The following is a 26,661-nucleotide window of genomic DNA, read 5'->3' as shown; positions in this document are numbered from 1 at the left end:
TGGAATGGCTCAGGAGAAATGGATATTTCAAGGGCAGTACCGATGACTGAAGCAATTTGAGCCCAAAATTGTTTGGCTACTGGGCAAAACCACCATATATAGGCAAGGTCTCCAATCTGTCCACATACTCTAAAACAATTAGGGGAGTTGGCGTTGGAAATATTGTGCATTTTCTTGGGGGTAATATATGTTCGGTGGAGGATTTTATAGTTAGTCTCTATGTGAGAAAAGTAGCTCAGTCAGAGCTGGGACAAGGTCCTCCAGCACCCAAGGCTGAGACACCAAAGTGCGCCCCTTTATCCCTGCCACCCCAGCTGTCACACACTGATTGCTATTAGACTAAGAGGGCCACAGGGTCCACAACCTCCCCAACACCTTAATATCTAGTTATCTGGCTTGCAGTCACTGCTATGCATCCCCTTTTCTTATTTCTTTCTGCTTCAAACACAATTAGGAATGACAGCTGAATGAATTGTGCGCCCCCTCCTACACTGCGCCCTGAGGCTGGAGCCTCTCCAGCCTATGCCTCGGCCCGGCCCTGAGCTCAGTTCTAGGTTTTTAAAATCATTCATAAAGACCAATAACATCATGAAAAATTACAAGCTACTTCCTATATAGTAAATAAAGTGGATTGCAAAAGTATTCGGCCCCCTTGAAGTTTTCCACATTTTGTCATATTACTGCCACAAATATGAATCAATTTTATTGGAATTCAACATGAAAGACCAACACAAAGTGGTGTACACATGAGAAGTGGAACGAAAATCATACGTGATTCCAAACATTTTTTACAAATAAATAACTGCAAAGTGGTGTGTGCATAATTATTCGGCCCCCTTTGATCTGAGTGCAGTCAGTTGCCTATAGACATTGCCTGATGAGTGCTAATGACTAAATAGAGTGCACCTGTGTGTAATCTAATGTCAGTACAAATACAGCTGCTCTGTGAGGCCTCAGAGGTTGTCTAAGAGAATATTGGGAGCAACAACACCGTGAAGTCCAAAGAACACACAAGACAGGTCCAAGATAGGTCAGGGATCAAGTTATTGAGAAATTTAAAGCAGGCTTAGGCTACAAAAAGATTTCCAAAGCCTTGAACATCCCAAGGAGCACTGTTCAAATGATCATTCAGAAATGGAAGGAGTATGGCACAACTGTACACCTACCAAGACAAGGCCATCCACCTAAACTCACAGGCCGAACAAGGAGAGTGCTGATCAGAAATGCAGTCAAGAGGCCCATGGTGACTCTGGACGAGCTGCAGAGATCTACAGCTCAGGTGGGAGACTCTGTCCATAGGACAACTATTAGTCATGCACTGTACAAAGTTGGCCTTTATGGAAGAGTGGCAAGAAGAAAGGCATTGTTAACAGAAAGCATAAGAAGTCCCGTTTGCAGTTTGCCACAAGCCATGTGGGGGACACAGCAACCATGTGGAAGAAGGTGCTCTGGTCAGATGAGACCAAAATGGAACTTTTTGGCCAAAATGCAAAACGCTATGTGTGGCAGAAAACTAACACTGCACATCACTCTGAACACACCACCCCCACTGTCAAATATGGTGGTGGCAGCATCATGCTCGGGGGGTGCATCTCTTCAGCAGGGACAGGGAAGCTAGTCAGAGTTGATGGGAAGATGGATGGAGCCAAATACAGGGCAAACTTGGAAGAAAACCTCTTGGAGACTGCAAGAGACTTGAGACTGGGGTGGAGGTTCACCCTCCAGCAGGACAATGACCCTAAACATAAAGCCAGGGCAACAATGGAATGGTTTAAAACAAAACATATCTATGTGTTAGAATGGCCCAGTCAAAGTCCAGATCTAAATCCAATCGAGAATCTGTGGCAAGATCTGAAAACTGCTGTTCACAAACGCTGTCCATCTAATCTGACTGAGCTGGAGCTGTTTTGCAAAGAAGAATGGGCAAGGATTTCAGTCTCTAGATGTGCAAAGCTGGTAGAGACATACCCTAAAAGACTGGCAGCTGTAATCGCAGCAAAAGGTGGTTCTACAAAGTATTGACTCAGGGGGGCCGAATAATTACGCACACACCATTTTGCAGTTATGTATTTGTAAAAAATGTTTGGAATGAGGTATGATTTTCGATCCACTTCTCACATGTACACCACTTTGTATTGGTCTTTCACGTGGAATTCCAATAAAATTGATGCATGTTTGCGGCAGTAATATGACAAAATGTGGAAAACTTCAAGGGGGCCGAATACTTTTGCAACCCACTGTATTTAACCACTTTTGGACCGATGCAGTATGAATCTACGTCCAGCAGGTGGTGCTGAGTACCTAGCTGGACGTAGACTCTACGTTGCATTGACCGTGCGTCCCCGCCGTTACTGCCGATCTGCCCCCACCGTAATTCGCTTTCCCTGCGGCTGAGCTCTGTGAGTAGGTCAGGAGCTGTTTTAATTGGCTCCTGGCCCTGTCATCACTGTAAGCCAATCCCATTGGCTTACATTGATTGACAGGCTCAGGAGCCAATAAACGCGGCTCCTGACCGGCGCACAGTGCTCTGCCGTCATAGAGACGGCAGAGAGAGGAGCCTGCGGTGGGGACAGAACGGCGTAACTGGCAGATTTTTGTGGCAATTCGTCGGGAAGCGGTGCTTTACTGTACCAGCAGCCTCTGGTCCTTAAAGCGGATCCGAGATCAATAACTATAACAAGTAACTTGTCTATATAGCTTATCTAAAGTTTACACACCATGGGCTTGATCCACAAAGCGGTGCTAGCCTTCTTAGCACGTCTAAAGTCTTTAGACGTGCTAACCAGGGACCTAAGTAGGTTAGCATCGGATTTCTCAATCAGATCGCGCGCTAACTTTGTGCGCGCAAAGTTTTGCGCAAGCAAAGTATTATACGCGCTAAGTTCCATAGGCTTTAATGGGCACTTCGCGCAGAGCGCTCTGTGCAGTGCGCACTTAAAGTTTTTCGCGCATAAAGTTTTGCGTGCGAAAAGCTCGTTTAGACGTGCTAAGGGGGTTTTCACAGGCGTGCTAACAGTTAGCACCGCATTGTGAATCAAGCCCCATATCTAGCTGCAAACAGCTTCAACATTTTATGATTATATATTCCTGTGATACAATGGCAGCCATGTTCTGTTTATCACATTGTCACAGGCTGAGGGCTGGAGATGCTATCAGCTTGCCTGTGTGTAAATTCAGTCCCCTCTCCTCCTCCCTCCTCCCCTCTGCCTCTGAAATCTCTGGCTAGTAACCTCCTCCTGCCCAGACTGAGCTCCCATAAGCCCTTGCTAAAGTGCCAAGGCACTGTAAAAAGCTGTGGGCGAGGCTTGTTTAATTTATAGGGAATTAGAGTATTAAAACAAAACAAAAAAAGTATTTGGCTAGAGGAATGCCCTATAAACTATATGAAAGGAACACAACTATGCAATGAGTAAAAGTTTATCTCGGATCCAGACGCTTCCGGTACCAAAGTGGTTAACATCAGACAATCTTATCCATACTGTAGTGGATAGTAAAATAACACAGATGCATCTCTGAGCCCCGCTCACCTTGGGCTGCATGCGGTCTTTTCCGGTGATGAACTCGGCTGTTCCGCCTCCTGCCCGGGCCACGCCTTTAATGAGAGATGTGGAGGCTCCTTCACCAATCCCGAATGTGAAGCATCTGCAGAGGGGGAACAAGGAGGACAAACAACTGCCTGATATGGCACAAACTGAGCTTCTGGTAGGTTGTTGGCATAACTTTTCCCTTTCAGGTATTTTGGTTTAATGGAATTGTAGCTTGGGTCCTGGTTAAGGTGAGAAGTCAATAAGAATGTGAACAAGTAACTGGAACTAGGTTTATTTACAGGATTTAGTAGCTCCCTCCTAAGTGTCTCCAGCATCTATCATCAGGAATCAGGAACCCACAACACACAGCAGTACAGATCATTTTTTTCATAAATGCAAGTAGAACAGTGCCATCTACAGGCCAAAAGTATGAACACCACATTTCCTCTCTTGTTACAAAAGCTCCTATAAAGCGGAATGAAACCCAGCATTTCTTCTTTGCTCTAATAAATTATTTACAGCATATTATATACAACCAGCGTTTTTTTCCCCCTAAAACATCATTCAAAGGGTTACACACAGGGCTGGAAAGGTCAGTATAGTGAAATCTGGACGCATCTGAAGTTGTAGATAGTGTTATCTTGTGTTTACTTAAATGTATCAAGTAAGGAATGTGACACGTTTTCTCCTGGACACAGACAGACACTCAAAGCATTTCTGCCTTCAATACATAATTATGAATAAAACCAGTTATAAATAAAATGCAAAGTCAGCTCACAAAGCAAAAAACTGTGCTTTTGGGAACGTATAATTTCTAAATGCATAATAATACCTATGCACAAATGCAAATATGATAACCATATGGCATATAAAAAGTAGGAAAACATGTTTTTATTGAATATTATGTCAGGGTTTTATACCGCAGTTATCAGGCAAAAAATAAAAAATCAGCTTTACTCACCTGATCAGAGGCGCCTTATTTGTGGCTACAAGCACTATTAGGCACTGCTATTTGGCCTGAGGAAGGGCGTATGCACCCACGAAACGCAATAAAATTCCATTTATACGTGAATTTGTCTTCATTTAGGAAAGCCACCTCACTTTTTTTTATTTTATTTGTTTTTAACGCATTTTATCTTCTCTGGGCGCCTCTTTCCCCTTTATCCAGCTTCATCACATAGTCCTTTGTCCACACATGTTGTCTTCTGACTCTTTGAGTATGTCCAGTTAGTTCTGTTTCCTGTTCTCTAATTTGGTCATCATCATCAGTCGCAATATGACCGTGTCCTTCATCAAATGAAACTTTGACCAATTCCTGCCTAAGGCCTGGTTCACACTGCAAGAGCTTTTTAAAAACAAGTGGTTTGATAAGCTCTCGCTAATGCAATGCTATGGGGGATTTTTACATTATTAGCAAGAGCTTTTAAGATCACAAAGTGCTTAGAAAAGCTCTTGCTGTGTGCACCAGCCCTAACAGGTCAAGATGACTGGCATTCCATATACGTCCATCAGACGTTCATAGGTGGAAGGTCCTCATTGCTTTGCCACTCTTAGCAGGTTAGAAAATTTTTGTTGTCCCTGTTTTAATAGGTTATCAAAGAATGAAGGTGAAGGTCGGCACTTCGGTCATCAGTGTTTATTCATCATGGATAAATTGCAACAGCATAATTCACAAACAAAGGGAGCCCATGTAGCAATTAAAGCGTAGATGCACATACCGGTCCTGGTGGGCAGTCAGTGGGGTGGTGGGAGCGGGGCACAAGTAGCCTGACGGCCGTTTTGCCTCCGCAGAAGCACTGATAAGCACAAAACGGCTATCAGGCTACTTGTGCCCCGCTCCCACCACCCCACTGACTGCCCACCAGGACCAGTATGTGCATCTACGCTTTGATTGCTACACAGGCTTACTTCGTTTATGAATTATGCTATTGCAATTTATCCATGATGAATAAATACTGATGACTGCAGTGCCGACCTTCATTCTTTGATAACATTGCATAAGCTTGCATTGGTCAGAGCACGCTTCAATTCAATTGAGCTTGCTGGTCCTCAGGTGCAGTCGCCATCTTCCTTGGATACTGCAGTGCCAACGCTTTTTTTTTACGCATCAGTCATTGCCTGCTTTTATATTCCAGGTCCCTTAAAGGACAACTGAGTAAGAAGTATAAGGATGCTGCCATATTTATTTCCTTTTAAACAATAGCAGTTGTCTGACAGCCCTGCTGGTCTATTTGGCTGCAGTAAATGTGTATGAATATCACCAGAAACAAGCATGCAGAGAATCCAGTCAGATCTGACAATAATAATCTATATACCGGTATATAAAATCGTATGTATGTATGTGTGTGTGTATGTGCTGCAATCACTCGCAAACGCCTTGACCGATTTGAACAAAACTTGGTATGCAGATCCCTCACTACCTGGGATGATATGTTCTGGGGGTCTCGCGTCCCCCCTGCACACCTGGGCGGAGCTAAAAACAGCAAATCAGATTTCACCCATTCATGTCAATGGAAAAAATGGAAAAGGCTGCCATTCTCACGGTTATACACGGTCTTACACTGTTAATCGCAGGGTTCTCCAATGTGGCACACTTGGTCACTGGGTGAATGAGATTAAAATTTAGGAAAGTGGGTGGAGCCTACAACAGCCAATCAAAATTCAGCTATTGATTTTCAAGGGCGTTCCTACCACAGTGCACAGGGGGGAGTGGCGCACCGGGTGCCAGACAGCCAGGGGGGTGTCGCCACGACCCCCCATAAATCATGCAGGAGCCAGGCAGGAGGGGAAGAGCAGCGCTAGGAGGAGGGGTGACAGCAGGGATAGCGGCGGGGAGGGGGGACATATCCCCCCCCTCCCTCACCTGGGTCTCCTCCTTCTGCCTCTCTTCTCCCCCCTCAAAATGCGGGCAGCGGGCCGGGGGCAGTGGTAAGTGAGCAGGCGAGCGCGGAGAATACTTATGTTACTTCCGCGTATCAGCCTGGAACGCTGCGTCGCCGTCACGTGCCTCTTCTGCACCTCCAATCATTGGAGGCGCAGAATAGGCACGTGACGGCGACGCAGAATTCCAGGCTGATACGTGGAAGTGACGTGAGTATTCTCCGCGCCCGCCTGCTCGCTGACCACTGCACCTGGCCCGCTGCCCGCATTTTTTTTTTGGGGGGGGGGGGAGAGAGGCAGAAGGAGGGGACCCAGGTGAGGGAGGGGGATATGTCCCCCCCCTCCCCACCGCAATCCCTGCTGTCACCCCTCCTTCTAGTTACAATTGGGGTGGGGAGGCCACTATACTACCTAAACTGGGGGCCACTATACTAGCTATACTGGGGGCCACTATACTACCTAAACTGGGGGCCACTATACTAGCTACACTGGGGGCCACTATACTACCTATACTGGGGGCCACTGTACTACCTAAACTGGGGGCCAATATACTACCTAAACTGGGGGCCACTATACTAGCTATACTGGGGGCCACTATACTACCTAAACTGGGGGCCACTATACTACCTATACTGGGGGCAGCTATACTGGGGGCAACTATGTGGGCCACTATATTACCTATACTTGGGGGGGCACCATACCAGCTACAATGGAGGCCACTATACTAGCTACACTGGGGGCAACTTTACTAGCTACCTTTAGGCCACTATACTAGCTACACTGGGGGCCACTATAGTATCTAAACTGTGGGCCGCTATACTGGGGCAACTATGGGGGCCACTATACTGGAGGGCAGCTGTACGGGGGCCACTATACTAGCTACACTGGGGGCAGCAACACTACCTACATTGGGGGCAGCAGCTATGCTGCCTATCCTGGGGCAACTATACTAGCTATATTGGGACAACTATACTACCTTCACTGGGGGCAACTAGCTACCTATACTGGGGGCAGTGGCGGCACTGGGGGGGGGGGTGCTTTGGGTGCTGAAGCACCCCCTAAGATTCTCCAAGCACCCCCCAGGGTGAACTGACTTTCGTCATCAGTTCACCGCAGCGGCAGAGCAGGGCTATAGTAAAATGTCCGAAGCCCTGCTCTGGAGACTTTGGGAGTTTCAGTTGCTGGCTGCAGAGGATCGTGGGAGCTGCGCACCGGACGGAGGCCGGAACAGGAGCTCTGCTGCAGGTGAGTAAATGGTTTTTTTTTTTAATTTATATTAGCAGCCAGGGGTAGCGTTTATGTTCTGGCCAGGTCTGCCACACGATTGAAGTGTTTTCTGGACAGGTATGCCACAAAATTGCATGTATTTTCTGGGCAAATCTGCCGACATAAATGCATGTATTTTCTGGGCAAATCTGCCGACATGATTGCATGTTTTTTCTGGGCAAATCTGCCGACATGATTGCATGTATTTTCTGGGCAAATCTGCCGACATGATTGCATGTATTTTCTGGGCAAATCTGCCGACATGATTGCATGTATTTTCTGGACAAATCTGCCAACATGATTGCATGTATTTTCTGGGCAAATCTGCCGACACGATTGCATGTATTTTCTGGGCAAATCTGCCGACATGATTGAACGTATATTCTGGGCAAATCTGCACATATTACGTGTATTTTCTTGATAAAACCTGCACAATTATGTGAATTTTCTGGGGAAAGGGTCACCAAAACTTGGGCCCACTGTCTTTGCGTTGCACTTTTAAAGGGAACCCGAGGTGAGAATAATATTGAGGCTGCCATATTTATCTCCTTTTAAGCAATAACAGTTGCCTGGCTGCCGTGCTGGTCCTCTGCCTCTAATTCTTTCAACCATAGACCCTGAACAAGCATGCTTGTTTCTGGTGTGATTCAGTTCACTACTGCAGCCAAATAGATCAGCAGGGCTGGTAGGCAACTAGTATTGTTTAAAAGGAAATAAATATGGCAGCCTCCATATCACTCTCACCCCAGGTTCACGGTAAATTGAAGTTAGATCCGCCCTCATCCGGTCATGGCCACGCCCACTTTTGCTGCGGCGCAGCATGTTATAGCCCCACTTGTTTTTTGCCCCTGTACTTTTTGGGGGGAGGGGGGTGTCTTATAATACCCAGCACTGGGTGTCAAATGCCCTAGGTACGCCACTGAGGGGAACATTTAAACCGCTGTCATTCTTACACTGTTAATGGCAGAGGCTTCAAACTTGCTACAGTCGGTCACTGGGTGACTTGAGTCCAAAAGGGGGTGGAGCCACAAAAAGCCAATCAGATTTCTTAGATTGATTTCAGCCATTCTGTTATTAACAGGATTCTTAAACCTGACACAGTTAATCACTGGGTGACTGGGATTAATATTCAGGAAAGTGGGTGGAGCCTACAAAAGACATTCACATGTCACCTATTGATTTTCAAGGGGAATATTTACATTGCTGCCATTCTTGCACTGTTAATAGCACAAGCTACAGAACTGTCTGATGATTTCATTCTCCAGCGCCGCCCACCAACTTGGGATTATCACTTGTAAAGGTCCATTTATATAATTTGGAGACAGAAACAGAGTGGGCTGTATAATTACCTGTGTTTCTTAGCATTTTTCTGAACTTCATCAATCACTTGCTTTGTGTTTGCGATTTCTCCATCCGTGAAGAGGAATAGCTGAGAAGACACATGGGAAGAGCTCAGATATATCATGGGAGGAGCACACACATGGGCGGAGCACAGATATATGAAGAAAGGTGTGAAGGTGCATCATGGGAGGAGCAAAGACACATCATGGGAGGAGCTCAGATATGTCATGGGAGGAGCACACACATGGGTGGAGCACAGATACATGAAGAGAGGTGTGCAGGTGCATCATGAGAGGAGCACAGACACATCATGAGAGGAGCACAGACACATCATGGGAGGAGCTCAGACATGGGCGGAGCCCACATACATAAAGAGTGGTGTGCAGGTGCATCGTGGGAGGAGCACAGACACATCATTGGAGGAGCACACACAAGGGCAGAGCAGAGATACATGGAGAAAGGTCTGCAGGTGCATCATGGGAGGAGCACAGACACATCATGGGAGGAGCTCAGACATATCATGGGAGGAGTACACACAAGGGCAGAGCATAGATACATGAAGAGAGGTGTGAAGGTGCATCATGGGAGGAGCACAGACACATCATGGGAGGAGCACAGACACATCATGGGAGGAGCTCAGACATATCATGGGAGGAGCACACACAAGGGCAGAGCATAGATAAATGAAGAGATGTGTGCAGGTGCATCATGGGAGGAGCACAGACCCATCATGGGAGGAGCACAGAAACATCATGGGAGGAGCTCAGATACATGAAGAGTGGTGTGCAGGTGCATCGTGGGAGGAGCACAGACACATCATGGGAGGAGCTCAGACATGTCATGGGAGGAGCACATACATTGGCGGAGCACAGATACATGAACAGAGGTATGCACGTGCATTGTGGGGGGAGCACAGACACATCATAGTACAGAGAAAGTACAGAGAAAGTCCACAACTAGATGGCAACAGGAGAAGGTCAGCTAGACTGTGCTGTGTACGCTGCAGGAACACAGTGATCATTTAGATATAAAGAGAGCAGGCAGAGGCCCAGCACTGTCCATGAAAACACCTTTATTCCTTAGCCGGGTACAGACAAAGTGGCATAGCAGTGGGGGTGATTGGGCTTGACAGCCGTTTTGCAGTAACCTGCTTCTTCAGAGGCCAGTCACATACAAGTGTCCCTCAGCAGCTTGGGTCTTAAGTGGCTATGGTCTTCCATACACTATCACAGTTTTTGGGCATGTAACTCCAGCCCCCTGGAAGTCTCATGCAAGCTGCTCCAAACACTCAGTGAGATGCAAGCAAGTGGGCCGGTAGACTCGAGAAATTGAAGCAGAAGCAGTGCAAACGCAGGAAGAGTCACAGCAGCTGGTTGGAATGCAGGAAGCGTTACCGGTAAGTGTGATAGCGTATTTAAGACTAACTGTAAGGATCCTCAGTTCTGCCTGTCATTGCAGTGATGGGCTGACTTTGCATTTGTTTTTGTCTGCACATTGCTGAAATAGAATTGCATGTGTGTGTGTGAGGATTCCCAGTTCTGTTTCTCACTGCGGTTATGGACTGGCCTTGCATTTTGCTCAGTCTTACTGCAGTGAGATTGCATGGGAGTGTCTGAACACCTGCAAGGTGAGTGCCTCGTTAGTGGAGTACTTAAGATCCAGACTTCCCAGCAGCCTTGGCGGTCGCATTGATTGTCCTCCCTGCTTGTGCAGCCCCTGCCTATGTTCCTGTCCTGGCCGAGAGTATCCTGTTGCCTGCTCCTGTCTGAGTTCATGGAGTCATAGCTAGGGTTGCCAGGTCGGCTGATGGAGAAAACCGGACAGGGGGTGGAGTTAGGGGTGGAGTTAGGGGCGGAGTCAGAAGCGCACTTTTATGTAGAGTGGGGCTAAGCAATGGGCTTTTTAAAAAAAAAAAATTTATAGTATTTATATCGCACTGACATCTTCTGCAGCACATTACAGAGTAAATAGCCATGTCACTAACTGTCCTCACCAGTAGTACTGGTCCAGTGCACATAAGAGACAGTTTTTCACCAGTAACTGCACATAAGAGACAGCTTTTCACCAGTAAATGCACATTATAAGAGACACCTTTTCGCCAGTAAATGCACATAATAAGAGACAACTTTTCCCCAGTAAATGCACAAGAGACAGCTTTTCACCAGTAAATGCACATAATAAGACACAGCTTTTCACCAGTAAATGCACATAATAAGAGACAGCTTTTCACCAGTAAATGCACAAAAGAGACAGCTTTTCACCACTAAATGCACATAATGACAAACAGCCAGTGTTCCCAGTATATGTAGCCAGGGATATATGTGCCCAGTATATGTAGCCAGGGGGTATATATGTCCCAGTATATGTAGGCAGGGGTGTAAATGTCCCAGTATACGTAGGCAGGGGTATATATGTCCCAGTATATGTAGCCAGGGGGTATATGTGCCCAGAATAGGTAGCCAGGAGCTATATGTGCCCAGAATAGGTAGCCAGGGGCTATATGTGCCCAGAATAGGTAGCCAGGGGCTATATGTGCCCGGAATAGGTAGCCAGGGGCTATATGTGCCCGGAATAGGTAGCCAGGGGGTATATGTGCCCAGAATAGGTAGCCAGGGGCTATATGTGCCCGGAATAGGTAGCCAGGGGCTATATGTGCCCAGAATAGGTAGCCAGGGGGTATATGTGCCCGGAATAGGTAGCCAGGGGCTATATGTGCCCAGAATAGGTAGCCAGGTGCCCCCCCCCCCCCCCGCAGGAGAAGAACAGTGCAGCAGAGAGAGAGCTGGGAGCAGCGGTGGAGAAGGGGGGCAGTCTCCCCCCCCCCCTTCCCTCACCTTAGGGTGCTCTCTCTCCCCCGCTGTCTCCTCCAATATAATGTGCAGGCTGGCGGGTGGCTGCGGGCGGAACTTACCTCTGTGTCGCAGGCGCCGGAAGTTCGGGTCCCGCAGCCGCTGAGATTCGACTCAAAAAAGATCCGGATCTAAGATTCGAATCATTCATGAGCCGGACAACAAGTGTTGTCCGGCTCATGAATGATTTGGATCTTTGATCCGGATCTTTTTTGAGTCGAATCTCAGCGGCTGCGGGACCCGAACTTCCGGCGCTGGAGCGACACAGAGGTAAGTTCCGCCTGCAGCCACTCGCCAGCCTGCACATCATCCTGGAGGAGACAGCGGGGGAGAGAGAGCACCCTAAGGTGAGGGAAGGGGGGGGAGATTGCCCCCCTTCTCCACCGCTGCTCCCAGCTCTCTCTCTGCTGCGCTGTTCTCCTCCTGCGGGGGGGGGGGGGCTCTAAACCGGACAACTTAATTGTCCGGTTTAGCATGCCTTTTTGCACCGGACACAGCGCACAAAAACCGGACTGTCCGGTGTAAAACCGGACACCTGGCAACCCTAGTCATAGCCTGTGTGTTTGCTCCTGTTCCGTATGCTGAGTTCGTGGAGTTATGACCGTGTGTTGCTCCTGACCTGTATGCTGAGTTCCTGGAGTTATATCTTCATACCTGCTTGTGGACTTGTAGCTATTATCACTGTCTGGGTAAATACTCCTGCAAAGCTGCTTCCTGAACATAAGGTTGCTTGCTTGTTCCTGAACTGCTTGGAATCTACTTTGAACGTTTTTCATGTACATACCTTCACTGTAAATAAAACATCATTTGCATCAAATCCTGGGCGTCTGCATCTTTGGGAGTTCATCTGCACGAAGCTAAGCCTCGCCAGACAGAATGCCTGCTGGTGAGCATGACACTAACTTAACTGTTGGGGGACACTTGTGTGTGATTGGCTTCCGAGGAAGCCGATTACCGCAAAAAGGCTGTCAGGCTCCGTCACTCCCAATGCTATGACACTTTGTCTGTACCCAGCTAAGGAATACAGGTGCTTTTATGGACGATGTTGTACCTTGACCTGCTCTCTGCATATCTGAATGTCATGGAAGGAACGCACACATGGGTGGAGCACAGATACATGGAGAAGAGTGCAGATGCATCATGGGAGGAACAGATTTACATTGTGGGAGGTGCTCAGACACATCATGAGAGGAGCAAAGACACAACATGGGAGGAGCACAGACACATCAAGGGAGGAGCTCAGACACACCTTGGGAGAAAAAATGTCATGGGACTTATAATGGTGGTAGCTGAGACACATCATGGGAGGAGCTTAGATATATCATGGGAGGAGCTTAGACACACCATGGGAGGAGCAAATACACATTAAGAGGGGAGCACAGTCACATATTGTGCAAAGACCAAAGAAACAGCATAGGAAGTAAAAAGCTGACAGGTTACATTATTTAACCACTTTATGACCCAGCCTTTACCCCCCTTAGGGCGGATCAGTGAATAATGGTACACAGTGCCTATGCACACAAATGGCGCCGCATTAAAAAGATACGCTTATCGCTATTTATCGTTAGTACTGCATAATAATGGCGCACAGGGAAAAAAGAAGAAAAACGGCACACACTAACGTTATTTATCAATAGTGGCACACACTAACGTTATTTATCAATAGTGCCGTTCATTTGCCAAACAGCAGACGTTATTGCCCACAGTAACGTTATTTATCAATAGCGCCCTACATAAGCCAAACTGCAGACGTTATTTAACTGCAAAACGGTGAATGGATTTAATGTAACACTGTCAAGGTTGGGGTTAGGCACCACTGGGGGGGAGTCTTAGGGTTATGCACCATCAGGAGGGTCTTAGGGTTAGGCAGTAGGCACCACCAGGGGGTGGTTAGGGTTAGGCACCACCAGGGGGGAGGTTAGGGTTAGGCACCACCAGGGGGGTGGTTAGGGTTAGGCACCACCAGGGGGGTGGTTAGGGTTAGGCACCAACAGGGGGGTGGTTAGGATTAGGCACCACCAGGGGGGTCTTAGGGTTAGGCACCACCAGGGGGGTCTTAGGGTTAGGCACCATCAGGGGGGTCTTAGGGTTAGGCACCACCAGGGGGGAGGTTAGGGTTAGGCACCACCAGGGGGGTGGTTAGGATTAGGCACCCCCAGGGGGGTCTTAGGGTTAGGCACCACCAGGGGGGTCTTAGGGTTAGGCATCATCAGGGGTGTCTTAGGGTTAGGCACCACCAGGGGGTGGTTAGGGTTAGGCACCACCAGGGGGGTGGTTAGGGTTAGGCACCACCAGGGGGGTGGTTAGGGTTAGGCACCACCAGGGGGGTGGTTAGGGTTAGGCACCAACAGGGGGGTGGTTAGGATTAGGCACCACCAGGGGGTCTTAGGGTTAGGCACCACCAGGGGGGTCTTAGGGTTAGGCACCACCAGGAGGGTCTTAGGGTTAGGCACCACCAGTGGGGTGGTTAGGGTTAGGCACCACCAGGGGGTGGTTGGGTGAGGGTGACAGGTGTGAGAGAGGCAGGGAGGGCAGCGGGAGCTAGCGGTAATGCATCTGTATAGACGCACTCTCAGCTATACTAAGTATAGCTAAGCAAAAAGCATCTTTAAAATTTGGCTCCAAGGCTCCCCATTGGTTCCTCATCGACCAATGGGGATCCTCCTGATCCCCATTGGTCTGATAAGGAACCAATGAGGACAATTGGAGCTAAAATTTAAAGATGCTTTGTGGCGTCGGGGCGGCGGATATCTTCAATCAACATGTAACAGAAGGTCGCAAGATGGAGGATACTTTCGTGGGACCTAATTGTCGTGGGATTTCTTTCTTAAAGGTACAGGTAAGTATTTCTGGTTGATTTAGAACTTTAAAGGACTTTTCTCGTTGTTGCGTTTTTATTTCATTTAACCCTTTGTGGAATGGGTAATGGGTACTTTGTACCCCTATACTCATTTCTCCTGGGAGGGGGGTGGGCATCTGGGAGTCCCCTTCTTAAAGGGGACTCCCAGATGCCACCATGAACCCCCCCCCCCAGGGAGTTGTCGCCCCCGCCTCCACCTGGGGCAAGGGAGGCGGGAAGAGCCCCTTGTCCATGGATTGGACAAGGGCTTTGGAAGGGAGGGGGGAAGGGCCCCTTGTCCATGGATTGGACAAGGGCTTTGGAAGGAAGGGGGAGGCTTGGCTGCCACTCCCCCCCGGAGCCCCCCCATACCATGGACCATGCGGGCTGGTATAGCTTAGGGTGCGAAGCCCCAGTCGGCCGGGGCTCCGCATTCTGGCTATCCCAGCCTGCATGGGGGACAAGGGGTTACAGAGGATGGGGAGGGGGGACTACACGTCATTTTTTTTTTTTTTTTATAAATTTGCTATCAACTTTTTTTTTTATGTTCTGAGTGTGGGAAATAAATGTAAAAAAAAAAAAAAGACGTGGGGTCCCCCCTCCCAAGCCTCTGTAACCCCTTCTCCCCATGCAGGCTGGTATAGCCAGAATGCGGAGCCCCGGCCGACTGGGGCCCCAGGAGGAGGTGGGGGCGTTGACTCCCTGGGGGGGGGGGTCATGGTGGCATCTGGGAGTCCCCTTTAAGAAGGGGACCCCAGGTTCCCGCCCCCCTCCCAGGAGAAATGAGTATAGGGGTACAAAGTACCCCTTACCCATTTCCACAAAGCGTTAAAATGAAATAAAAACACAACCACGAGAAAAGTATTTTAATAATCTTAATTAACCACAAATACTTACCTGTACCTTTAAAAAAATGTTCCCACGCCCATATCCTCAGAAATGAGTAGGGTTGTAGAAATGAGTAGATTAGTAACAGTATCCTCTTATCTTGCGATCTTCAATTACCTTGATTGAAGATCTCCCACGCCAATTAGCAATTATTATTATTATTATTTAGTATTAATTTAGCGCCGACATATTAAGCAGCGCTGCACAGTGTATATATATATATAGCTTTTAAACTAATATCGGGCAGAAGGGGGCGCCATTATTTAACCGGCGCCAATTTTCACTGGACGCGCCTTTTAGGTGTGCCATTTATCTTTTGGGTTTTAACACTTGCTGACTATGTTTTTAGATTTATACAATTGATGTCATGCTATTTATATTTGATTTTAGATGACTGTTCATTGCTCACACATGAGAGGTACTTTCCTGCCCACTTCTGTGGGCAGATCGTGGAGGGATTCCCTCCTCTTCTCACCCCACCCTCTTCTCTGGGTGGTAGGTGTGTGCATTTGTATAAAAGTGTGTCATGTGTTGTACCTTTTTAGCCATGAGTAAAGACCTTAGGGTCCGAAACATGTCGGCTTTGTTTTGCTGGATACGTCCATAATAAAGTCTATATACTAGTGGACAAGTTGCGGACCATCTGTCTTTGCATATTTAGTTAGCAGCATGGGGGCGTAGTGGTTAGCACTCTTGCCCAAGTTCAAATCCCAGCCAGGGCACTATAAGGAGTCTTTGTATGTTTTCCCTGTGTCTGTGTTGGGTTCTTACGGACACTCCGGTTTCCTCCCACACCCCAAAACATACAGATAAGTTAAGTGGCTTCCCCCTAAAATTGGCCCTAGACTATGATACATACACAACACGATACATACATAAACATATGACAATGGTAGGGATTAGATTGTGAGCCCCTCTGAGGGACAGTTAGTGACAACACAAAATACTCTGTACAGCACAGCTGAAGATGTTGGCGATATGTAAATACTAAACAATAATAAAGTATAAATGGGAATAATACAATTACTTTAATGATCGATTCAAGTATATAAAAAAGGGTTAAAAACTCAGAGTAAATGTATCTTTCCATTTCATCATAATTGTATAGAAGGTAGTACATATAGCAGCAGCCAGTAGAAGAAATAATAAATGTACAGTATAAAATATGCAAAATTGATTAAATGAAGGATCCACATGGACTTCAAACACACTCAGGGAGGTGGATCAGGGATCAGGATCCGATCCCTCGATCGACTTCACTGGGCAGAGGCTGATCAGATGCCTCGTTAGCTTGCAGGCTAGTGACGTGTTCTGCTACAATGTCGGGGGCAGAGGCCAGGCAGAGCAATGCAAGGTGAGCAAACAAAGCTATTGGTTAGATTGATCCACTAGGCGAATCCCTGGCCGAGTGCCCATCATTAGTTGGGATTGGCAGAGGCAGTCATATCAGCCGTCTCAGGCGACTTTACCTGGCGAGGATGGTGAGGTTTCTCGGCTGTGCTGTAGATTTTCTTTAATGGCTGAAGAATTTCTGTTCCTCCAAAATTGGCTTGCATCTCATTCACCTTCTTCACCGCCTCCTCCATGGACTGCTGGGTGTACTCCACACTCTCTCTGCGGGACACAAATAATGAGGATGCAGCTGCATGTACAGCAGGACTAGACAGTGAGAGGAGAGGTCATTCATCCAAGTGATTATGTGCACTTAAAGTGTACCCGAGGTGACATGATGAGATAAACATGTGTATGTACAGACAGCACAAAACATATTAATAACCAGGCTGTTTTACTTGCTTTATTTTGCTGCCTGAAAGGGTTAATTTTCAGGCATGGAAGTGACAGCTTCTGTCTTGTGGGTACCTTGTCGGGAATCTAGTACACATCACTGATAAGCAAAGTACAGTCATAAAAGTTTTCCTGGCAGAATACAACTTCTGAGGGCAGAAGGAGAGTAAAATAAAAGGTCAATAGTTCCTGAATTTAAACTATATATATATCAATTAATATCTAAAAAAGAAAGTTTAGGAGTAGGAGGATAAGTACAATTCTTTATCTCATCAGTTTATTTTCACCTCGGGTTCGCTTTAAAGCACACCTGAAATGAGAGGGATATGGAGGCTGCCATATTAATTTCCTTTTAAACAACACCAGTTTCCTGGTTGCCATAGACCCTAAACAAGCATGCAGATCAGGTGTTTCTGACAAGGTTAGCGGTTTGCTTGTTTCTGGTGTTATTCGGACACTACTGCAGCCAATGAGATCAGCAGGACTGCCAGGCAACTGGCATTGTTTAAAAGGAAATAAAAATGGTAGTCTCCCTGTATTTTGCTTCAGGATCCCTTAGGTAAAGTTACCCTTAAATTGTTGGGGTATAAGTCAGAAAATGTAAACAGGCCCTGTTCTCAAAGTCCAGTCTGAATCTTCTAGCAGAAGCAGAGATGTTCTCCTCACTCTCCAATATAACACAAGTGCTTCCCCTTACCTCCAGGTGGCTACCACAAGTCAGGCTCGGGATTACCGATCCTGGCCTCTTTTTTCCACCCCGAGCCTGACTCGGCGTAGCGCCAAGGAGTTTAAATGAAGTTTCTGCAACAATGCATCTCTCTCTTTCCATGTAGGGGCAGCATGGTGGTGTAGTGGATAGCACTCTTACTTTGCTTACACTGGCTGGGGTCCCTGGTTCTATTATGGGCCAAGACACTATCTGCATGGGGTTTGTACTGTATGTTCTCATGCTTGCATGGGTTTCCTCTTACAATCCAAAAACACAGATATGTTGTTAATTGGCTTCCCCTAAACAGTATAACTATTCAGCAGTGAGCTCCAGTGAGGGTCCGCTAGCGGCATGACCGTGTATTGCAAATGTCGGCGTTACATAACCACTAGATTGTTGTTAAAGAAAGACCCAAAAATATGAGGCTTCCCTCCATTCTCTCTAAATCACCAGTTTTATTTGTTAGGCCCCGCCTCCACCTCTTGCGCACTGCGCACAATGCACACCACTTGCGTTGCTTTCCAGTATTGTGCAACTTCCATTCATTTATAATGAATTGGATCACACTGCATGTTTGTGCAAATATTGAATGCATCAGGTGTTGCGGGCAAACAAAGATGTCCCGCTACACCATGGATGGGTATAAAACTTCCTTCAATTTTATTGGCACATCAGTAGATACAAAAAGGCTGACGCGTATCGGAGCTCAGAAGGCTCCTTAATCATAGCCAGCATACACATATTCATCACAGGTTTAAGTAGTCAAGTGCCAGCCCCCAGTGGGCATGGCCTTAGCTCTTAAAGTGACACATACAATGTACATATAAAATGGCATAGCCAGTATACAGACCTGAAATATATGGAAATTTAAAAAAAACCAATGATGACATGGTTAAGCATCAAGATAAATATACAGCTTAAGGACAAACACATTGCACAGATAAAACCGTACCCCAAAAAAGGGAATCAAAGAGGGGGGGGGGGGGGGGCGCAGATAGAATCAAAAGGCATGAAAATTAAGCCCTTATATCGTAAGTGAGACTAACATCCATTCTGGAATTTAAGCCTGGAGGTGTGCGTGTACCTAGTCTCCATATCCACAAGGCCTCCCGTTTCAATAGGGATCTATGTAGGTCACCCCCTCTGGGTGGGCAGACTACCCTATCCAGGGCCGGTTTAAGCAACAATGGGGCCCCAGGGCAAAATAAACCTGGGGGCCCCCCCCAACAAATACCCCGGAACAAAAATCGGCATTAGGGGACCTTTTTTGCAGCTGGTATAGTCAGGGTGTGAAGTCCCAATTGGTCGGAGATCCACATTCTGGCTATCCCAGCCTGCATGGGGGACAAGGGGTTAAAAAGTTTCAGGAGGGGGGACCCCACATAATTTAAAAAAAAAAAAATTCCCACACTCTAAACATAAAAAAAAAATTGGGAAAATAGGAAAAAATGCCAGGGATCTTCATACAGCCATATTGCGGCTGTATAGCGATCCCTGGCCAAAGCGCTGCGGCTGCGTATAGACCCCCTGGAAACCCCGTCAGGAAATGTATTGCGCTTTCGTTTGATGCATGTAAAATTACACTACCGTTAGGTTTGCTACTAAAAGTGACATTTACCGCATTTAAAAGTATACTTTTTTTCCTTCAAAACTTTAAAATCGATTTTCTCAAAAACTATAAGGTCTTTCTGAAAAATTGTTTTTCCCTCTTATTCCCAATGATCTCCTTAACATATCCTGCAAATTTAGGGTTTCTAGCATTTAAGGTGGATTTGCTATTAACCATTAATTCGGCAGGTTTTTAAATGTGTATTTTTTGTTTTTTTTCCTTTGAAACTTTAAAATCGATTTTCTCAAAAACTATAAGGCCGATTTGAAAAAAAATGTTTTCCTCTTGTAGCCACTGGGGGCCCCTACAAGCCCTGGGGCCCTGGGGCAGCTGCCTCCTTTGCCTTAATGGTAGCGCCGGCCCTGACCCTATCAATACCCTGGAAGGTGAAGCTACCCATATCGCCCCGATGTTCTTTCAGGAAATGCTTGGATACACTGGAGACTTGAGAAATATATGCTTCATTCCTAATACACCTAGCTGATCCATTAAAATGTTCTGAGATGCGTTGCCTCAAAGGGCGGGTAGTACACCCCACATACTGCAGTCCACAAGCAACGCAGGTGATGAGATAAACTACATTGCTAGAATTGCAATTTATGTATTGCTTCATCTCAAATCTCTCACCTTTGGAGATGGAAATAATCTCACGTGTTTGGTTGTGGACGCAACAGTACCTGCAGGTGCTATACCCGCACCTGAAGGAACCTTTGTAGGCCAACCATGTTGGAACAGGTCTGGGAGAGCTGGAAAAGAGACTCGGGGAGAGACGGGTCCCCAAGGTAGGGGCACGGCGTGCGGAGAAAGTACAACCCTCCCCCAGGATCTTACAAAGTTTGGGATCCGAATGCAGGACTGGCAAATATTTTTTATTATATTAATAACCTTATTATACTCCAAGCTGTAAGGAGTTGTAAAGGTTAGAATTCTTTTCCGCCTGATCCTGCCCCCGGAACCCGTACCCAGAAGATCCTGACGATTCTTTTTTAACACCTGCTGTCTCGCTTTTTGAATCACTGAGCTTTCATACCCCTGCTCCCGGAGTCTCTCCACCACTAAATCCAACTCCTGTCCCGAGGCGCTGGGATCGGAGCAATTACGAGCAACTCTGACCATCTCCCCATGAGGAATCGCCCTCAGTGTATGGCTCGGATGGCAGCTGGAAGCCAACAAAAGTGAATTCCCAGCGCATGCTTTTCTAAAAGTTTTAGTAATAATTCTGCCTTAGATCTCAGAGCCACACAGAGTCAGATCCAAATAGTCTATCTCGGTAGGGCTATGACACATGGTGAAAAATAAATTGAAACTGTTATGATTACAGTATGTCAAAAAATCAGGCAGAACGTCTTAAACCTGTTATGAATATGTGTATGCTGGCTATGATTAAGGAGCCTTCTGAGCTCCGATACGCGTCAGCCTTTTTGTATCTACTGATGTGCCAATAAAATTGAAGGAAGTTTTATACCCATCCATGGTGTAGCGGGACATCTTTGTTTGCCTGTACGTTTTGAGACTCATGATCCCTGCTCCCTTGGGTTATGCATCGGTGGTTGTAGCGTTCCTACTTCTCTACACCACATCAGGTGTTGCATTGTAGTCTATGATGACTTTGCAAGTCGCTCACGCTGTGCGTTGCTGAAAACCCCACCAGCAACAGGGCCAGGAAGAGGCCTAATGAGGATAACCCTAACATTAGATAAAAAGCAAACAGCAAATGTAGAGAAATACCTTTGCTTCTAGGTACATTACATCTGCTGGTGAACAAAACTTAGGCCAACTACCAAACAACTCGTTTTACTCACGGAAAGAAAGACTCAAAATGGGAGCCAAATCCATAGATGTTGAGGTAACAATCGAGCGGTAAGCTCTTTATCAGAAGGACCAGTGTCTCCTGGAGAAGAAAGATGGAGGATGAGTGACTGGAGGCGTCAGAGAAACCACCAAATACAAAAAGGCAGAAATTCCAGCTCACATAGTCACAATGCAAAGTGGAGAACTACCACATTCTAATATATGAGGCTGTGAGGACAGATAGTTATAATAACAATAATATAACCTAATGTAGGATAAGACATTAGACAACATTTATATCACGCTTTTCTCCTGACGGACTCAAAGCACTAGAGCTGCAGCCACTAGGACGCGCTCTACAGGCAGTAGCAGTGTTAGGGAGACTTGGCTAAGGTCTCCTACTAAATAGGTGCTGGCTTACTAAACAGGAAGAGCCGAGATTGAAACCCTGGTCTCCTGTGTCAGAGGCAGTGCCCTTAACCATTACACCACCCAGCCACATAACTATGTTACTGCCAGTACACGAAAAGGCCTAGTTATAATTTTGCTTTGAAGTGCCCCTGATTCCAGCATGCATCAGGCTGACGTGTATCACACCCCTGTGTCCCCTGCCACCCCAGAGTCCACTCAGGGCTGGATTTACCACAAGGCACTGTAGGCATGTGCCTACAGGCGCCTGATGAAGTAAAGGCAGCTCACTCCCCTCTCCTAGTGCTTCCCTCCCTCCTGCCCTTTGCAGAGTCCTGATGAAGCCGTAAATGAGAGGTTACTCATGCTGCTCTGGGCATTCCACTGACAAAATTTCCTTTCATTTGGGGGGCACAACTTACTACTTAACACTGAGGGTACTTCTGGCTACATAATACTAAGGGGCACCTGTAGTTATGATAGGCAAGGGAAGTGGTGTGGTCTGGCGGGTGTTTGAAGGCTCATGGAGGGCGGAGTCTAGGCTGCCAGGACATCTGTGCCTATAGGCTCCTGCCCTGTGATGTAAATCCAGGCCTGGGTCCACTTACGAGACAACTGTCCACCCTTGTCTGGACTATCCATACTCTCTGAAGCAGTGTGCTTATTGCACTAGTGGGGCTGTGTTAGCGCGCATATGTGCTGGTGTAGCTGAGTCAAGCGCCTCTGTCTCGCTTGGTTCAGCTACAGACCTGCACTGTACCTACTCCTACCTATTGCCTGATGAAGCGGGGTCATACCTGCGAAACGCGTTGCATTTTCCCCTGGCGTATGTAAATAAATTTGTTCTGCTAAACTTTGTTGGCCTATCTTGTGTCTGTTTGGAGGAAGTAAGCCCACCACTGCCTCCACAAATTTTAAACTTTTTAGATATTTTTATTCTTCTGGCGCCCCTGTATCCCTGTGGTGGTTTCTGGTTATTGGTACATCCCACGCAATGTTTCCTCTACTTTTTACTATATTGAAGTGTAGACCCACCCTTCATTCACCACAAAACAATGGAGTTAATTCACAAAGGGCTTCCGTAGGACAGTTGGCGGCAGCACGTTTATCTGATGTTACTGAAAAATGTTCAGCATTGAAAACCACTGGTTTGTCATCTTGTTGCATGTTCAAATGTAGCCGTCTTGGATGCTACATGTCGTGTCCAAGCAGAGATGGCAGGATCTAGTGTGGCGTTTATGTGAAAAAAGCAAAAAGCTGTCACTGTCTTTATTTGAATGGAACAGCAGTTGATCCTGTTGACACAACACTTGCGTTGGCCGCTGAAACGACCGCGTTTACTGCCCATCTGAACTGGCCTTTACGGTGGAGAATGATAGAGAACGCAAGTGATCCAGCGAACATGAAGTGGTCTCTCAACTACCAAAGTAGCTTAACTCAGATACAGGGGCAGAATTCCAGAGCGGGCCCCCCCCCTCCCCTGGGGCCCGCTAGTGGCCGTTTTGTGGGGGCTGGAGGGGTGGCAGCATGAGGGGAAAGCCTTGACCACAGTCGGCGGGGAGAGGGGAAGTTCCCCCCCTCTCCCTCACCTCGGGGCTCTCCCCTCTGCGCTCCCCTCCAGCTAGTTACAGTGTGTGGGCAGCGGGCAGATACATACCTTCTTCCGTACGTTCCATCGCAGACTTCTCGCTCTAGCGGCTGACATCACTTCCGGAAGTGACGTCAGCCGCAAGAGCGAGAAGTCTGCGATGGAATGTACGGAAGAAGGTATGTATCTGCCCACCGCCCACACACTGTAACTAGCTGGAGGGCGGCGCAGAGGGGAGAGCCCCGAGGTGAGGGAGAGGGGGGGAACTTCCCCTCTCCCCTCCGACTGTGGCCAAGGCTTTCCCCTCATGCTGCCACCCCTCCAGCCCCCACTAAATGGCCCAGAGCGGGCCCCAGGGGAGGGGGGCGCCCCCCCCGCAGGCGCAGGGGCTGCAGGGCCTATTGTTACGCCACTGCTCGGATAGAAAGCATTCCCTGGTTTATCAACCAATGGAAATATAGATAAATAAATAAGGGACCCATGTTATCTCATCAGGTCACTTGCTGTATGCTTTAAAGTGTACCTCAGTACCTGGCTTACTAAATCTTATACTCACCAGGGACTTCCTTCAGCCCCATGAGCACCGATGCATCCCTCCCCGTCCTCTCGAATGCCTCAGTTCGGCCACATTCAGTCCCGGCAATCTGACTCAGTCGCACAGAAGACACCGACTGGCGCGGCTGAGCCTGTTACCAGGGCTGATTATGGACGAATGGAGGCACTTAGGAGGACGGCGAGGGACGCATCGGTGCTCATGGGCTGGAGGAAGCCCGGGGAGAGTAGCAAATCTTTTAGTAAGCCCATTTCTGGTTTACTTTAAATGCTGGTCCTGGGCAGGTTACTGACCTTAGCACTCTGAATCCGCTGGGGGGAGTTGCGCTCGGAATTCATGGGGGACTGCATACTGCCAGAGCGATCCATCACAAAAATAAACTCCCCACAGCTGGACTGTTCCTGCCCCGCTGGGAAACCGGGGTAGAAATTCAACATGGCGACCGACCCAGTCATAATGGAATCTGCAGAACCTACAAAAGAATGAAACACAAGCTCCAAATTTTTACTTAAGAGGAACTCCAGTGAAAATAATGTAATAAAAAAGTGCTTCATTTTTACAATAATTATGTATAAATGATTTAGTCAGTGTTTGCTCATTGTAAAATCTTTCCTCTCCCAGATTTACATTCTGACATTTATCACATGGTGACATTTTTACTGTGGGCAGGTTATGTAGCTGCTCCTAGCTGTTTTGGCTGTTACAGACAGCTGTAAACAGCCATTTCCTGTCTGTGAACATTGTTACATTGTGGCAGTTTGTGAAATATTATATTTTGATAAAGTTTAATTGACAAGGATCCTGTTGATTAGACTTATGTCTGAGGTTATTTAATTAGTGGAAGTAATCTCCCATTTGGAAATATTGGAAGGTGAACTAGGGATCTATGGAGATGCGGTTTGGCTTCTATTATAGTACAAGAGTCTTTGTCATCATTTTTCTGTCTTAAAGGTTGTTTAAAGGAGAAGCATATGCCACTCCAACCCCCATAGTAATATGAGATACTTTCTCCCCCACAAGGTAGCCAAGCCATCTGGCTTCTATTATTGAGAGTTGGGGGTAGGGAAATTCCTTTGGCCAAGACTGGTCAAAGCAGCTATTGAAATGCTCTTCTGAACGGCTGAATAGGGTTTACATAAGAAATCTAACAAGATTGTATTTGTATAATAATTATAGTATCTTTAGAATAGTGAGTTTTATGAAAGTACATATATAGGGTTATTAATGAGTAGATAGATTTTAATATTAATGAGTACATGTGTTTAGTATATAAATTTATATGTGTTAGCAGATAGAACTAAGTATCATTTGAATCAACCAATCAGAAGGCAGCTTGGAATCTGAGACGTCAAAAGCTAAGTTGTTATTTAAATGAAGAAGGAGGGGGGTTGAGGGGCTCTCACACACACGCTGGTCATTCACAGATGGACTTTAGACTGATGCACACATATCTAAGTCCTACTATTCTCACAGACATTTCAAGACAAAGAAACTTTATTTAATTCTTATTTTATTTAAGATCTTTAATAACTCTCTTTATTTTACTTAGAAGATTTGTACTATGGACTTTGTATATTTATAAACTGAAACAATAAACCTCATTAAAAGGTGATTTTTGTTCAACGCCTATCTATCTGGAGAACAAAGACATTTGCTGGAAATTTTCATAAAAGCTTCTATTATTACATATTGGCGAGCCAAAAACGGAGTTGAAAAACGATATTTTCACTTTCATCACGGGGGAAGATTGATATTTGGAAGAATTTTTATTCATTTTTTTTTAACTTTGATTTTGGCGGGAAAAAATATTCCTATCTCTGAAAGTGTTGGAGGTTTTCCAAGAGAATCTACTGAGGCTTAAAGTGACGTTTTTCCAGAGGCGGTTGAGAACTCCACCGACTAGAGTCTGATAAGTATGGATTTTATTAATTTTTCCGCAGAGAAGAGTGATTTGTTGTTTAAGGATTTAGGGACATGCACTAAAGATTCTGAGTTGTGGATTTCTATGTATAGCCAATGCATGGCTGCTAATGAAGAAATAGATTCTTCTAGATTTACTTTGTGTAAGATTAAAAAGAAGACGAAAAATGTAATGAAGTTAGTACAGATGTTCAATTCTTTGATTATTGGTGAGGCAAATGAGTCACATGTTACCACAGACGTGCAATCTGCATCTCAGATTTGTGCGGTTCAGCAGCAGTCAGAGGGCTGTTCAAACTGTGACATTTTAGCAGCATACTTAGAAGAATTGGAGAAGCAATTAGAATTTAGGACACAGCAAATGCTAGAAATGCAGAGAAAAAATTTAATTTCCGTGGTAACAAAATCTGGGACAGATACAGACACAACAGGTTCTCCATTAAGGGCTCCACCTAGTGGTTGTCCTAGTAAACAGCATGTATTTCCAGATCCATTGACATGTATTGAGGGTGAAATCAGCGTGAATGCTGAGGATAAGGAAGAAGAAGAAGAAGCACTTACGCCCAGGGAACTAATTAAAAAAGAAATGCTAGATAGAGCTAGAAAATTAAAATTAAAAATACATGATCAGTTGATGAAGATATTTAAGATGCTTCCACCTTTTAATAAAAGTTTGGATGCCGTTGAATTGATTACAATATTTGAAGA

The 26,661-nt window shown here is 46.4% G+C and overlaps 1 protein-coding gene across 2 annotated transcripts in view; it reads right to left on the bottom strand.

Annotated features, from left to right (window-relative positions):
• Nucleotides 1–26,661, bottom strand: part of LOC137532233 (von Willebrand factor A domain-containing protein 5A-like) — a 473,069-nt gene that overhangs the window by 330,532 nt on the left and 115,876 nt on the right. For both annotated transcript variants that reach the window (XM_068252513.1, XM_068252522.1), the window contains exons 7-11: nucleotides 24,327–24,505; nucleotides 21,496–21,584; nucleotides 17,060–17,204; nucleotides 9,023–9,102; nucleotides 3,528–3,642 (exon numbers count right to left, since the gene is read on the bottom strand). In XM_068252513.1, the coding sequence (XP_068108614.1) occupies nucleotides 3,528–3,642; nucleotides 9,023–9,102; nucleotides 17,060–17,204; nucleotides 21,496–21,584; nucleotides 24,327–24,505 (608 nt within the window). The remainder of the gene's footprint in view (nucleotides 1–3,527; nucleotides 3,643–9,022; nucleotides 9,103–17,059; nucleotides 17,205–21,495; nucleotides 21,585–24,326; nucleotides 24,506–26,661) is intronic.

The sequence above is a fragment of the Hyperolius riggenbachi genome, chromosome 1 (assembly GCF_040937935.1).
Source record: "Hyperolius riggenbachi isolate aHypRig1 chromosome 1, aHypRig1.pri, whole genome shotgun sequence".
NCBI lineage: Eukaryota > Metazoa > Chordata > Amphibia > Anura > Hyperoliidae > Hyperolius > Hyperolius riggenbachi.
The sequence above is the reverse complement of the archived record's forward strand: the minus strand, read 5'-3'. Positions and strand labels throughout refer to the sequence as shown.